We start from the raw sequence: 16,935 nt of genomic DNA, 5'->3' as shown, positions 1-16,935 counted from the left end.
TCAAAACCGCAATCATGGGTAAGACTGCCGACCTGACTGCTGTCCAGAAGGCCATCATTGACACCCTCAAGCGAGAGGGGAAGACACAGAAAGACATTTCTGAACGAATAGGCTGTTCCCAGAGTGCGGTATCAAGGCACCTCAGTGGGAAGTCTGTGGGAAGGAAAAAGTGTAGCAAAAAACACTGCACAACGAGAAGAGGTGAGCGGACCCTGAGGAAGATTGTGGAGAAGGACCGATTCCAGACCTTGGGGGACCTGCGGAAGCAGTGGACTGAGTCTGGAGTAGAAACATCCAGAGCCGCCATGCACAGGCGTGAGCAGGAAATGGGCTACAGGTGCCGCATTCCCCAGGTCAAGAGAAGCAGCACTGGACTGGTGCTCAGGGGTCCAAAGGACTTTTTTCAAATAAACGCAAATTTTGCATGTCATTGGGAAATCAAGGTGCCAGAGTCTGGAGGAAGACTGGGGAGAAGGAAAAGCCCAAATGCCTGAAGTCCAGTGTCAAGTACCCACAGTCAGTGATGGTCTGGGGTGCCATGTCAGCTGCTGGTGTTGGTCCACTGTGTTTTATCAAGGGCAGGGCCAATGCAGCTCGCTATCAGGAGATTTTGGAGCACTTCATGCTTCCATCTGCTGGAAAGCTTTATGGAGATGAAGATTTGGTTTTTCAGCACGACCTGGCACCTGCTCACAGTGCCAAAACCACTGGTAAATGGTTTCCTGACCATGGTATTACTGTGCTCAACTCTCCTGACCTGAACCCCATAGAGAATCTGTGGAATATTGTGAAGAGAAAGTTGAGAGACACAAGACCCGACACTCTGGATGAGCTTAAGGCCGCTATCGAAGCATCCTGGGCCTCCAGAACACCTCAGCAGTGCCACAGGCTGATCGCCTCCATGCCACGCACTGAAGCAGTCATTTCTGAAAAAGGATTCCCCACCAAGTGTTGAGTGCAGAACTGAACATAATTATTTAAAGGTTGACTTTTTTTTGTATTAAAAACACTTCTTTTATTGGTCAGATGAACATTTTTTGAGTATTTTGAATTATGGGTTTTCATGAGCTGTATGCCAAAATCATCAGTATTAAAACAATAAAAGACCTGAAATATTTCCGTTGCTGTGCAATGAATCTAAAATATATGAAAGTTGAATTTTTATCATTACATTATGGAAAATAATTAACTTTTATCACAATATGCTTTTTTTGTGAAAATTATCTGTATAAGGCAACTGGTTTTAAATATTTTTAAGTTTTCAAAACTCAGGAGCTGATAATTATCTAAAATTGAACAATGATGAAATGACTGTGGTTTCCTATCAAAAACCTTAACTGCCTTTAAAATCCTCCCCTCGAAAACCTTTGTGGATTTTAAATCTAACAAAACATTCAAGTTAAAAGATTTCATAAACTGTAACACCACATTTGTCATTTATCGCTTATCTTGCCCATGTAATGATGTGTTTTATGTAGGTCGTACTAAAAGACGTCTGCGTGATCGATTGGTGAAGCATAAGTATGCTATTCGTACCAGTAATCCTGATTATCAGATAGTCCAACACTTTTTACATATGCACAATAAGAATGATTCCGTACTAAAAATAGAGGTTTTGGAGCATGTAAGACCTTTGTATAGAGGTGGTGACAGGATCCGCAAACTTAACCAGCTTGAGTCATTTTGGATCCATCAGCTGGATGCGCTTCGTTATCCAGGTCTGAACGAGGAAATAGTTCAAGTTTTTTTTAGGATGCATTTTCCATGTCTTTATGATGGTCTTGCCTTGTACTTCTTACTGTTGCCTTTTCTGTCTTTGGGTTTTGTTTCTTTCAAATTTGTGATACTTGCATTGTTTTCATCTCCAGGTAGCCTACGTTAAAGGAGAGTTCTTACTAGAACCAGGACATATTAGCCCAGGTCTGTCAACACTGCACTGACTCCCTATTAAACATTGCATACATTTTAAAAATCTTGCTTATTACTTACAAAGCACTAAATGGTTTAGCTCCAGTACTTGAGCAAGCTCTTAACGCATTTCAGTCTTACCTGGATATTTTGTTTCCCCTGTGGTACCAGGTTTGGGTTTTAGCACTTCCTATTTTTGGAAAAATAGTTAATAAAAATCATATAAAAAGATTATTTATCTTAAATCTGATGAAATGCATCTGTTTCCACTCCACATTTTGTCTGAGGGAGTGCACTTACCTGTGCATTCACCGCAGCTAGTGTTGCCAACCATAAACATGTACAGTAGATCCAGCTCGGCTGTTTCGGGGACATCAGGAGTGCCGCCATCTTGGAATCATCAACAAGGAGATCTGTGTGAATATCAGAGAAGGAGATGCATACGATGACCTGGTCTAGTTTAGTTTCAGTAGCCGTGTTTCCATTACCCTTCAAATCGCGCAAATTGAAATTGCGAATTGAAAATACGCCCAATGGAAACGCGGCAATTTCGCAAAAACTCCCATATATCGCAAAAAAGTTTTTACGCTCTCGTGAGGTGGTTTTTCAGGCAATTCGAAAAAGGACATTTTCACAAAACTGCAATGGAAACGTTTTTTTCGCATTTACAGGTCACCTGCTGCGATGACGCATTGCTGCAACATAGGGCCTATATATTCTATTTTCCACTCAATTGTGTCGTAATAACAAGATAATGTAGTTAAAAGGACATATATTTTCTCCTAATACGGACTACAGGCTATATATACTGTAATTAAGACATATATTCAAGAAATGTATTAAAGCAGAAAGAGCTAGCCTATATTTTCAGCCTTACTCAAAGGCAGAGGAAACAGGCCAGTTACGCACGTCAGTCCATTCCAGACGATCTTAGTTTGCTTCTTATCTAATAAACAGGCAATTAATTGATGAAACATCGATCAAAATAAAAATACAATTTATACAAAACTAAAAAAAAAATTTAAGAAAGACTTTCTAGAAAATAATACTCGAAGTGATCAAAATCATGTGACTCCCCAGGTCTCAAACATATTACGATTCTTGCGCATGCTGCTCACTTATTTCCCTTATTTATTTAGGAAATAGTTTCCAAATTATTATATTTTTTTGTGGGATAGTTGTATACTGAAGTCAATGGATTAAGGTTGATCACCTGCTGTCTATAAGGAGATTCACTAAGCTTGTGCCTGACCAAGACCTGTTGCAAAACGTTGCAATAAACTGGAGCAGTTAAATCAGTGTGCGGACATCACATTTATTTTTTGCTTCAATAACAAAATTTATTTTCCACAAACCAAGTCAAATGTCATATGTACAGGTAAAATACATAGTCGACTTTTCACCCATGATACCACAGTTGTTTGATTAGCATTGAGTCAGGCAGTCTGCATATTAAGACCCACTGTAACACTCATAATGCTACACGTCAGATATCATAATGTTTGTGTAAACACATGTAAAGACAGATATTCTGAAAGACCGTAATTCTGTGTATCTCTGTAAATCGGGATCGTGAGCGCTCTTTGTGTGACACTTCAGATGTGGCGCTCGATTAAGATCGCTTTGTTTACATCAGGATGAGTTTGAAAATCACATTTCATTGGTTCAGATTCATGTCATCGAGAATTTGCTCTGAATATTCCCAAATCCTGGAATACTGTGCAACATTACCAAACTTGTGCTGAGGGGAAGCGGCAATCATCGAGAAACGGTCAGAGAAAAACGACAATATTTCATAGATTATTAAAACAAAGGAAAGATTTAGGAAGGTATACCTCTCAGAAAACACACAAATACAGATACTTTAATGACTATTTGGAGCAATGACAAGGGTTAATGAATACATTTTTGTAAAAACCTCAAATTCGAACAAAATTGCCATTTGTCCACTTTGTTTTGCCAGTAGCTCATAATAAGCATTACAACTCATTCTGCCAGCACGGGTCACACACACACACACCGATATAATAGTTAAATATAACCTTGCATTTTCTAGTCTCTCCAGTTTCTTCACATCTATCCTCTGAAAAACGTAAATTTTTCCTTTTATTGAACATGTAGATTGATTTGCTGGGCATCGTATTTAGCTTTGCTCAATCTTTACTCCGACACAATAACACTGACACTGCCTGTTCATATTGTTTAAAATCACATCTTACCTGCAGTCTCTGGTCTTGATATGGTGAGTCTGAAGCTGATCTGAAATCTGCAGTGATATTTAAAGTCTTAACAATGAGGAAATGCCTCATTAATACATGCAATGTCGGGAAATGTTGAGAAAGATTGGAGAGGAGAGTTGGCCAGTGTCCCGAGTCAATGCCCTTTGACCTTGAAATGCTTTCTGGCAGTATACAATCATTTTGTGTGAGGTATGGGGTACAAATTATTAAAGATGTGAATTGAAACAAGTTGAAGTTTTATGAAAGGCAGTTGCTGTGAATGAAATACTTATTTTGGAGTGGAAATCTTGTTCATTGGTTCACTTCTGACCTACGTCGACCGTGGCCGATGTTGGACTTTATCTCTCCCCAAAGTCCACCTTGAGATCAATGATTGGCCAGGAGTCGAATTATCAATTAAAAATATTATTTTATTACGAAACAGAGCGAGTAAAAACAGATTAACTGATATTAGGATTCTGAACAACAGAGATAAGCATCTGGGCGCTCCAGAATGCTTTTACAACTTCAATCGTTCATTTTTATATTCTTGCTCTTCCGTCTCCTCCTCACGTCACGTCTCCTCCAATCAGGGGTCCTGTAACGTCAGTCTCCAGGCAGAAATCTATATAGAGAAAGATAAATACTCAAGAAACAAAAGGCACCCAGTAATTTTACATTTCATACCCTTCTATCGCCTTTGTTCAGTAAGTTTTGATTTCTGTAGAAGTGGTTATGCTTTCCTCAGAAACCGTCCACTAACCTTGTCACCTCTAACCACACACAGACATTGACTTTTTCCACCTCCAACCACATACAGACATGTAAACTCAAACATTTATCTACACCAATTTAATCATAATAAAAAGCAACATTGGCAACTTACATCATAATAAGCAACATCACGAAATTAGCAATAAATGTCCTTCACCGACTGAAAGGGAACTGTATAAAAGGTCAACTACAGTATAGATTCAGTCATATGGTGCACTGAACACCATTAGAAACATTATGGATGTTGTTATGTAAGTTAGGTAATGTAAGTGTATTTTCTAATGTGGCAACTGTAATTCAGCAACAAGGGTAATTTAAAACATGGATCTTGCATTGTTTGCTATTAAATGAACTGAGTGTTAAAATACTAAATTGATAGTGTTTCAGTGATTAAACCAAATGTTCCCGTCACATATTACAATAGTCTTGAGATCACCTTGGGAGAATGCATATCAGCATTGTCAAAAATACCCAACAACTCAGGGAATGAGGAGAGGGCAGCATCTTCTGTTTGAGGTTTTTGCAGCACATCCCACAGCGGTGATAAAGCACAACTCTCTCACACCTTCAACACTCGTACATGTACTCCTTTATGCTAAGCACTGTATATCATTTTAGTGAAACTAAAACTTTAGTGACATTTCCAAACATCACCGGCTTGTCCTTTAGCTTTTACCGCAGAGATTATGTCCTATAAATGTGTCGTATTTATGATAATCCGCACAGTCCCGTGTATGGTTCACCCTGTATCTCCTCTGTGACCGAGGCTGTTTATCTGTTAATGTTTTATTAACTTTTATTGAATATTTATCTTTTTCTCTGTCTCAGCACGTTTGCAGTGCTAAGTTCACGAGGATTAATTAGGACAGTGGACCTTGAGGACCAGAGTTGAAGAACTCAGTACACACAGTCATGGACTATTTGCAAAAAGGGCATTCATGGCTTACATTAGGATTTAACACAGATATAAAAGCATTTCCAGCAACAATACAATGTCAAACCCTCCACTGCAATTTTTTTTAAACTAATGGTGGCTTGTAAAATGTTCTCCAATTTGGCTTTACAACGTCATCCAAGCCTAAAACATTTCGCCACGGTGTATCAATTTTTCCATATAGTGCTTTTTCATTAAAACATTTCACACATGACTTGCACAATTTCTTGCCATTCACTTCTTCAAAGTCCATGTCCATTAATTTTTCTGATTCCAGAAAAATTCCACCATCCTCCTCTAAATTAGGTGAAATCATCAACTTTGGAAAAACATCTTTATCATTGGGAGTAATTTCTCCCAGACAATATTTTCGGAGTAGATCGGTCTCTTCTACTGTAAGAAGAGTCTTTATCTTTTGTAGTAGTTGTTCAATCCTTCGACTGGATCTAAACCCCATCTGTATTGCCACCGCATTCACCTCAATAAAATCTGGTCCTGCCAGACTTATTAGATGACGAAGAGTCACCACTCTAGCCTTTATAAAGGCTTCAGTCAATGAAACTGATGTGTTTGTTATGTCCAGTCTTGCACCATAAATTAATGGCTCTTCCAAAAGCCAGTACAAGGATGTGGGATTGATTACCCTTTGGAGTTTAAAAAGACTCCATACTTTGAAAAGTTTCCGATACAAAATTGGAAATTTCTCCACATTTAAAACTTTTGATCTGTTAAAAATAAGGATTTGTCCAGACTTAGATCTGCAGCAGTTTTTAAGATAGCACTTGCCACTGGTCTCCAACTTACAGACTCTGGGCCTGTCAGGAAACGTTGTACAAGTTGTACTCGAAAGGTTGCTGTCCTGCTTTGTAAATGCACAAGACCTTGTCCAACTTCTTCCTTTGGTAGGTACAAGATGTTATGGACCACCCAGTGCATTTTATCCCAGAAGAAGTCTATAGACATTGCTTGAATCTTAGCAAGAAAACATAGTGGCAGGTCAACTCATGTCAGCCGGTGCCAAAGAGATGATGCAACAAGATTATTAACAATAAGCGCTCTACCCCTATACGACAATATTTTCTTAATCCAATTCCATTTATCCAAGCGACCCTTTATCATCCCTTCCCAATTTTTTGATTGAAAAGACTCATCGCCCAAATATACTCCCAAATACTTTAAACCGTCTTTTTCCCATATCAGACCATCAGGGAGTTTGGGGGTCACTGTTAACCACTCTCCCACCAAAACAGCTTCACTTTTTAACCAATTTACTTTTGAAGCTGATATCATTTCAAAATCTTCCAAAGTTTAAATTAAAATATTCACATCATTTTCCTCTGTCACAATTACAATAACGTCATCAGCATAAGCTGATTAAACAAAAGTACTTTCACAGTTCTTCAGTGTGAGGCCTTTTAAGACCCGTCTTAATCTGTTCAAAAGTGGTTCAATTGCCAGTGTGTAAAGGATACCTGATAAAGAACAACCTTGCCTTACTCCACGCTGAACTTTAAAAGGAACACACAAGCCACCATTAATTTTCAACATACTCTCAATATCATTATATCATAATTTAATACAGCCTTTAAAAACTGAATTAAAACCAAAGGCATCTAGAGTCTTCCATAAATAAATCATGCTCTACATGGTCAAATGCCTTTTCCTGATCAATGGAAATCAAGCCAACATTTACACCACAAATCTTTAAAAATTCATCAGATCTCTAATTTAAATTTTTTTTATATCAAATGTAGATCTTCCAGGCACACGGTAGGATTGGTCAGGACAAATTAAATCATCTAAAACTTCCCCTAACCTAATCGCCAATACTTTGGACAGTATTTTATAGTCAGAACACAATAATGACACAGGTCTCCAATTTTTAATATCACTCAAATCTCCCTTCTTTGGGATGAGAGTAAGAACTGCTGTCCGACTACTCTGTGGTAAAAAAAAAAAAACACAAACTAAATTATCACTAAGAACTGCAAGCAAATCTTCGCCTATAATACCCCATTAGGATTTATAGAATTCAAAAGGAATCCCATCTATACCTGGGATTTCCCATTTTGCATACTCTGGAGTGCTTCATACAGTTCTATTAAGGTAACACTTTTACTAAGTTTTCCTTTGGCACTTTCAGAAATTTTTGGCAGATCTTCAAAGATCTTCTTGCGTTGTTCCCAAAACCTCGCCACAATCATTGCTATTGCAATCAACACTCTCACATGTTACCATTTCAGATTTGTTGGGCGTTTCTTTCAATTTCAACACTTTGTCTCATCAGATCAGATTCAACATTTTCGTCTGCTGAAACAACTAATTTTGGACCATTAGAATTCAGCGCATCAGAAGTACTAGCGACTTCTCCATCTTCGATTTGCGCAGTGTTATCTTTAACGCCATCATTCTGCCCACTGTGATGAGCGATGCTTTCTGGGTACCCACGGATCAAGTGACCAGACTTGCCACAACCAAAACACCTCATCGTGTTTGTAGTAACAAAGACTGTGTAATCAAAATCCTCCACCATAAGTCAAGATCAGTTCTATTTCCGTTCAGTATCATATACGTAAATCGTCTGAATGACACTACATGTTTCACCAACCCCAATTTACTCCCTATAGCGATCTTTTTTATGGGAGCAATCAATTTGCCAAAGCGTGACAACTCCTTAGTCAGCATCTCATCCTTAATAAAAGGGGGTACATTAGAAATTGTGACTTTTTTAGCAGGGGTAGAAAGTACTGGTGTAAATAAACCATGGAGGTTTATCCCCTTTCCAACCACTTCATTTGCTCTCTCTACTGTACTCAAAAACAGTAATCTTTTAAAGTCACAATGGGCACAAAAGACCACGCACTCACCACTCACTCGACGCAACAAACGCCTGCACATGTGCACAGAGAGAGAGAGAGAGAGAGAGAGAGAGAGAGAGAGAGGGAGAGGGAGAGAGAGAGAGAGAGAGAGAGAGAGAGAGAGAGAGAGAGAGAGAGAGACTGACTTTTAACACACTCTAATAAAACAGTCTAAAAAACAAACATTCATTATACCTCACACATAATCACATTGCAAAATGTTCAAAAGATAATAAAAAACAAACAAAACAAAAAATACAAACAAAAACAGATACACTAATGAAATTAAAACATACTCAGAACGACCACTATAACTACATCACCAATTAAACCTTACTTCTCCATCCTCACAAAGTGACAGTAAAGCTCCATTTACACATTATTTAAACTCAAACTCAAGCATGTTTTTTGTCATTTGAAAACATCTATGCTCCACTCTTATTCTGGACTCCACCAAAGCAGTGAATAACTGAACCACATTTATATTTCGCCCTTCAGCAGCCAATCTGCAAGACTTCCAAATGGCTAATTTGGCTTATCCAATGACGAAATTTGCTACAGTACACTGCTGTCTGTGCAATCTAGAATACTTGCAACCATTGATAAACCGTGTCTTGTTGAAAACAAAACCCAAATTCCCAAGTAATCTTTCTAGACACGTATACAATGGAAGCAATCTGGAACACTCAGTAAAAACATAAAAAACAGATTCTGGTAAAGAACAGAACATACAAGATGATGAAACATTCAAGTTAAATTTAGAGACATGAGATTAGTGGGCAACACACAATGTAATAACCTCCACTGTAGGTCTCCAGACCGTTTAGGTAGAGGACCCTTTAAAAAAGCCTCCAAGAAGGAAAGAGTGCAACAGGCACGGTTAAAAAAATCTCTCCATTTTGTGTCACCTCTGTCCTTAATTTGCTCAAAATGATCCATTTTGACACACAACTGGTATAGATCCTGGTATAGATTTGAACCGTTTTTAACCTTATGGCCTTAACCTTAGCTGCCAAATTAATCAACCCTTGGCCCCCTTCATTGACTGGCAAATAGATAATTGCAGAGGGAAGCCAGAAAAACTCAAAAAAGTTTTCTGCAAACGTTGCAACAAATCTTTTGGTGGATCAAGCACATTCAGATGATGCCACATCATGGAAGCTGCCAAGCTGCTAATAATGAGCACTCTTCCCCTATATGAAAGTTGAGGCAATATCCATTGCCATATTTGTAAGCGTCCAGAAACTTTTTCAAAAATACCATCCCAGTTTTTCTGAATAAATTGATCAGAGCCAAGGAAAACACCCAGCACTTTAAACCCCTCTCGACTCCAGGAACAGTTCTGAGGAAGTACTGGGCCCACATTATCCCATTCACCGAGTAAAAAGGAAGCACACTTTTGCCAATTAATTCGAGATGAGGAAGCTTTCTGATAAATGTCCAAAGATTCTCTCAAATTCATAACATCCTGAGCAGATCTAATAAAAACAGTGAGATCATCAGCATAGGCACCTAGCAGTTATCAGTTCTGAGGTCGACGGTAGTGTGTAGTCAAGACCACCTAAACCGAGACCAAGACAAGACTTTGAAGGGCCGAGACCGAGTCAAGACCAAGACCAGTGCAAGTCCTCACACTTATGATAAAATGTGGAATATGCATATGATTGGCACTTCTCTCGTAAGTGTGGGTGTGTAAGTGTACCATGAGAGAAGTTTTGATCAAATAATCAAAAGGCATTGCAGCTTTGTGGGAATTAATCTTTTTCTTCTATAAGCAAATAACACTTAACTTTTCGTCAGTGGGAGGCACTGAAGACGACGTGTCCATATTGTTTACAGTCTATGGTGGACACAAACACCAAACTGACACTGACAGAGTTTTGAGTTTTGTTTTGTGAAAAGTGCTCGTGCCCATTTTAAAACTCAAAGTTCCCTAAGAATGCTAATCTGGATGAGGGATTAATCTCAGACACAGTGCAATATGTCTTAAATTAATGTGAATAACAGGAGGTGGAAGATGTATCATACAGATATGCATTAGTATGCTGCTTAAGCAAATTATTTTATATATGTACATATTTTTCATTTACAATTTGAAAATGTTATTGTGCAGCTTTATTGTGCAACAGCAAGGAACAGAAACCCTGTACTTGCATTTTTTGATTAACTACAGTTTGATTTAACAAATACCTCACATGTGCAGGGTTATTCCTGAGTCAAAAATGGTCTTTGGTGGTGGCTGTCAGACCTGGTCTCTCTCACACACACACACACACACACACACACTGTAAAAAGTAGCCTATCCACGTGATCTGCGAGCATAACACTGACAATAAATTTTAAAAAATGCAACGAAACAGTAATTTTTGCTCATCTTATGTTGATATCTCATATTATGTATGATCTCTTATCTTGATGTTTCTTTTGTTCCAACAGGTTGAATTGTTTTGGTATAATCATAATCATATCAATATTAGAAATAGCATTAACAGTTAACAAATAGGCAAATTTTCTGCCATATACAATTTAATAAAATGATCAGCTAGCTAACAAACCACTTTGTTCTGTTTTCACCTCACTCCAGTCTAAACTAAATGATTTTAGACTATTTATTTTACTACACATTCAACATACATAAGCTGAAATACTGTGGATAGTTAAAACTAATAATTCTTACTCTCCACTCTTGCTAAATTGGGTAAGCGCACTTGTGTTCTCATTTCTGAGGTGTTCTGAGTAAATGATTAAACTGATTCATTCAGTTCAGTTTTGAACAGATCAGTTCTTATTACCATCGTTAAAATGATTCGGTTCAAATGAGTCATTTGGTCATGAATCGGACATTAGCAGACCCGTTGTGTGTGAATCACGGCTGATAGAACATCTTTATATGCCCTCAGCTGTGGTCTTGATCAGTCTTGAGACAAAATCCCGAGTCATCTTCGCCCGAGACGATACCAAGACCTTTAAAAAGTGGTCTCGAGACCGATCTCGAGTACTACAACATTAGTCGACGGACACACTCTTGATATGCCACCCAGCTTGATCCTCAGGGCAACTAAAAGTGGTTCAATTGCAATGGCATACAGGATTCCTGAGAGACCACACCCCTGCCTTAAGCCTCTGCTTACACTGAATGGTCTTATAAGAGTACCATTCATTTTCAGCATACTGTATATGTCAGTATACAACAGTTTAATATAAGTAATAATAGATGGACCAAAACCAAAAGCCTCAAGGCACTTAACCAGGAAACCATTATCAACCCGATCGAAGGCTTTCTCCTGATCCAAATAAACAAAACCAATGTTAAAATGATGCACCTTAGATAAAGAAATTAAGCCTCGAATCAAAGAAAGGTTATCAAAAATAGTCCTTCCTGGAATGCCCCTTACGAAAAAGAAGTATACTTCAAGTACATTTTATGAAGTATACTTAAGTACTGTTCAAGTACATTTTTAAGTAATAATTTATGTAGCAAGTATACTAATATCAATGTACTAGAAAACTTGTAAGTGTAATATTTCAATACTGCTTGGGACTTAATTGGCCCACTTTAAATATATAAAAAGTATAAATTGAAGTGTACTATAAGTGTGTAACAGTAGTTAACTTTAAGTGCACAACTACATTTCTCTTTTGTACTGCAGCTGTACTACAAGTGAACTTATAAGTAAACTAATAGTTTACTATTTTCATACTTGAAGTAGATTGTTTAGTTTATGAAAGTACTCTTTGAAGTGTATTCTCAGTTTTTTCACTAAACTACTAGTTTAGCCGTTTTATACTGCAAGTATATAAGTTTTCTTCAAGTGAACATAACATTGTACTTATAGTTTACTATTTATATATTGTTTTGCACTTTAATACCACTATGTTTATATATTTATAAAACTGTATTTTTCTACCTTCATGCATCCGTTTTTATCAACACTTGAATGTGGACAAGTTTCATTTAAAAAAGGTAACATTTTAAACAAAAAGCTGAGAAAATTACATTTTTTGTCAAAGACTTTGTCTGGATCGGATTCAGAATGATGATCAAAACACAGATGGAGAAAGAAGATCGAGTCCATCAACACCTTCACACTCGTGGGCTCAACATTTCATTCTGTAACGTTAGGCAGTTTCGATTTACATGCTGTTTAAAGGGGGGGTGAAATGCTGTTTCATGCATACTGAGCTTTTTACACCTTTAAAGACTTGGATTCCCATCCTAAACATAGACAAAGTTTCAAAAACTAATGTTGGACGTTTGATGGAGTATTTCTGTGTTAAAAATACTCCTTCCGGTTTCTCACAAGTTTCGGCGAGTTTTTTTCGAGTATGGGTCGGCTTGACGTTAATAGAGCAGAAGGTCCTTGTATGGGCTGTACGGGCTCTTCTCCCGGAAGGGTGCGCGCGCGCGTAACTAGAGGGAGAGAGAGGAAATGCACGCTGTAAACAGTCTCTCAGCTGCAGATCCAGTCGTCCGTGAACACTTATGTGGCGCGCCGTGCTACACTTTATTCCTATGGGTGACGTCGAGCGACTTCAACGCTTCAGCACAGCATTCCGGGAAGGCAGCGCTGCATTTGAACCGATTTGAACGCAGAAATGACGGGAAGCTTCAAGGCATCGCTTCAGTCGCGTCGCAAAGTGGATTTCCACGGTCACTGCTGTCACAGGACTTCACCAAATCATACCAAAGAAGTGTGTTTTTGACAGAGCGGTCCTGCTTTGGAAGATGCCGGTGAGTAAATCAACTTCAAATGTCTCTGCTATTGGCTACCGTCGCATGAGTAAACATCAGTAAACGATACGATCGCGTGCTTCGTCAGTCAAATGCGCTAACGGTTACTCCATTGTTGTTCTGTATAACGTTAACGTTACAGTATTCTGACGTGCAAAACCGTTCTGCTTGCTACTTCTAAGGTCTAGTCGCATACAATAGTCCATAAACCGAATCATGTCCTCATACACTGCGAGTAAAGACACAGAAATGTGGAGAGGCCATTAAATACAGTAACTTACATACCACAGAGACGGACGTCCTGATGCTGCCGTTTCTCCTGTTCAGTTTATTTCAGCCTCAGATTTGATTGTGGATCATTATCTGTATTAGCTGAGATAGATGGGTTTCTCCACGCTTGAGGACGTCACCGATTTGCGCGCTTGTGATTCTTTAGCTCCGCCCACACGATACGCCTCCAGGCGCTCGGTTTTTTCCGGAAAGACTCGGTACAGCCCATATTTCTTTTATAAATATGATAAAACTAAAGACTTTTCGGAGATATGAAGGATGCAATACTACTCTATAGGTACTCAAGATTGACATGAGATTGACTGAAACTGAGTGTTTCACCCCCCCTTTAATGTTTGATGATCACGTTGTAGCAATCTTCTATCAATTGATTATGCTTCTTCTTCTCCTGTGTTTTGATCATGAGATTCTGTACTCTTTCAGAAGATTTGTAATAGCACCCCCTACCACAATGGTGGGGAAAGAGTAAAGTAGATTTGAAGTAAATTCCTATGTACACTAAGTGGACTTGCGACCTTACGACCACCAGTGGACTAGCCTACACAAAAATTCAGATACTCAAGATTAGAAACAAATATGCTTTCTTTATAAATCAATATTTTCCAACAATATAAGTTGATAAGAATGTAAATTTAAAACTGTGAAAAAAAGAATATTTAATAGGCTGCTCAATCAAAATAGTAAACACCTACAAGCCAAGTATACTTTAAAATACTTAATTATACTTTTAAGTCCATCTTGATCAAAAGATTGAGTACAAGTAAACACCAAATATAGATTGATGTATAAGTCAAGTATACTTAAGTGCAATTTTGAAGTAGATTTCTGAGAAGTATACAAAAAGTACACTTGAATAAACTTATTTTTCATAAGGGGCAGTATGACTGATCTGGTTGAATCACAGAGGAAATGTAGAGTTTGAATCTGTTGGTTAAAGATTTTAAAAGTATCTTATAGTCAACTCCAAGTAAAGAGACTGGACACCAACATCTAATGTTTTCAAGATCATCCTTTTTAGGTAATAGGGTGATCACAGCTCTTCTTGGACTCAGTGGAAATGTACCTCTCTCAAAACTCTCCCTGAAAACAGCAAACAAATCCTTTCCAATGACTGGCCATAGATGTTTATAAAATTCTGCATTAAGTCCATCCAATCCCGGAGTTTCCAGTTCTTTTTGATAGTTCATCAAAAGTCAATAGTTCATCAAGCTTCAGTTTTTTAAAAAGACCATCCCATGAACCCATGACTATCAGTAACTTTCCTCCCCTCTGGAAGCCTCAAACAACCTGAAATCTTCTTATCCACAGTCTTCTTCTCCAGGTTAAAAAAGAAAGTTGTAGGAGCATCCATGCTATTGAAAGAAGAAAATCTTGCACGGATCAACATCGCCTGGGCCCTTTCCTCCAGTAGAGTCCACAAAATAAATGTATTGCGTTTCAAGGACATCCCCTGCAATGTCAACTAGAAGTATTTCCTGTTCAAGCTGTGCCATCTTTTTTGTCCAACAAGCTTTTATTGTAAACAGAATAGCTCAGCCAAAACAATTTAATTTTAGTTTTTCCGTTGTCCCACCACTGGCTCAATGACTTATACTGTGTTTTCCTCTCTCTCCAGATCTCCCAGAAATAAGTTAAATAGTGCACAAAGTTTTGATCTAGTAATAATTTATTATTAAATTTCCAAAAAGATGTATTAAACGTGCTCCCTGCAGTAGTGACATCAATAGATAGAAAATGGTGATCAGACAGAGCAGTAGGAAATATACAACTATTATAAAACTGATCTTTTTTGCTTTTTTGTACATATATCTTGTCCAGCCAAGCCCCAGATACCATATTTGAGTTTATTTTTACCCAGGTATACAGTATTGTCTGACCTGGGGAAATGCTTCTCTCCAACATCTACAAGATTGTGGTAAACAACTAAAGACCTAAGAACATCCACAGATTGGCTATAGGGCTCTTCATGATTCCTGTCCAACGTATGATTTAAAGTGCAGTTAAAATCCCCAGCCAGAACAATGGCCCTATCATGAGACACAACACTTAGAGCAATTTTAAGTTTTTCACAAAAACCAACACGATCTATCCCAATATTGGGTGCATACACATTGAAAAGAGAAAAATGATACCCTAAATAGTTACATCAACTCTCAAACGACCAGAAATCACTTCAACAACACTGACAGGCTGCTCCTTATATTCAGGTGTCAGCGGTATAGCCACCCCTACACTGACATTAGAGCCATGACTCAGTATAGCCTGGCCCTTCCATTCACTAAACCACTGCATCTGATTATTCTCATATGTGTGTGTGTTTCCTGGAGAAAAACCACACCAGCACTCTTCATAATAATATAATCAAAATAGCCCTTTTAACAGCATCACGACACCCATTAACGTTCAACGAACTAAGTCTCAAAGGTGCCATGAAAGAAAATATAAGAAACACAAAATAAATCTAATCTACAAGACTTATTAAGTGACCAAGCCATGCTCATTTTTTAACTTGTGAATTCAAAGAACTTCTAACATTATTAAGAAGCTTCTTAAGACGGTAGCGTTTGGGTTTGTCAAGCTCTTCCAAGGAAGCTTTTCTCATAGCCATCGTACCAGATAACAGAAACAGTTTTACATCTGGAAAATATGACTCAATTTTAGGTTTAAGATGGCCCTTAGTAGTATTAAGGAAGTGATTAATCTGCTGAACAGTAAAGTTTGGTCTTACCTCCAGAGACAAGCTCTGAATCCACCGCGTCATTCCCCATTAGCATCTTCGTGCTTAATGTGTGATTCATCCATTAAATCCTCAGGTTCTTGAGATTACCTGGCATCTTGACTCTGATTAAATGAATCATCAGTGATCGTCTCATTATCAATTTTATCAGGCCGCGTTTGTTCTGCCTCAAAAATCATTTCAGACACGGACCCCAAGCACACCTGACCCAGGCTCGTCTCTGCCTGCAGTACAGCGGGATATGACTCGGGCCGGCTGCCTCCTCAGCAGCCTCCGCCAGGCCACCTCCAGAGGTCTCCAGCCCCGGTCTCCTTTAGGGCATGTCCCCTGCCACCGAGAGCACCGTCGCAGCATTATCCGCGCCGGCCGCCCTCACGCTGTTCTCCGCATTTGCAGACAGAGCCGCGATAAGGCCCGCCGACCTGTCTCGCCTCAGGCAGGTTTGCCTGACGTGTCCAAAATCATCACAAATAAAACATCTC

The 16,935-nt window shown here is 38.5% G+C and overlaps 1 protein-coding gene across 2 annotated transcripts in view; it reads right to left on the bottom strand.

Annotated features, from left to right (window-relative positions):
* The window catches only part of LOC137048039 (cytolytic toxin-alpha-like), a 59,235-nt gene that overhangs the window by 34,486 nt on the left and 7,814 nt on the right, over positions 1-16,935 (bottom strand). The window contains exons 1-3 of one of the 2 annotated variants that reach the window (XM_067426023.1): positions 4,128-4,370; positions 2,209-2,321; positions 2,050-2,098 (exon numbers count right to left, since the gene is read on the bottom strand). In XM_067426023.1, coding sequence (XP_067282124.1) covers positions 2,050-2,098; positions 2,209-2,298 — 139 coding nt within the window. In that variant the 5' untranslated portion in view covers positions 2,299-2,321; positions 4,128-4,370. Of the gene's footprint in view, positions 1-2,049; positions 2,099-2,208; positions 2,322-4,127; positions 4,371-16,935 lie in introns of those variants that run through there. The other variant, XM_067426030.1, reaches the window with a different exon arrangement.

The sequence above is a fragment of the Pseudorasbora parva genome, chromosome 2 (assembly GCF_024679245.1).
Source record: "Pseudorasbora parva isolate DD20220531a chromosome 2, ASM2467924v1, whole genome shotgun sequence".
Taxonomy (NCBI): domain Eukaryota; kingdom Metazoa; phylum Chordata; class Actinopteri; order Cypriniformes; family Gobionidae; genus Pseudorasbora; species Pseudorasbora parva.
The sequence above is the reverse complement of the archived record's forward strand: the minus strand, read 5'-3'. Positions and strand labels throughout refer to the sequence as shown.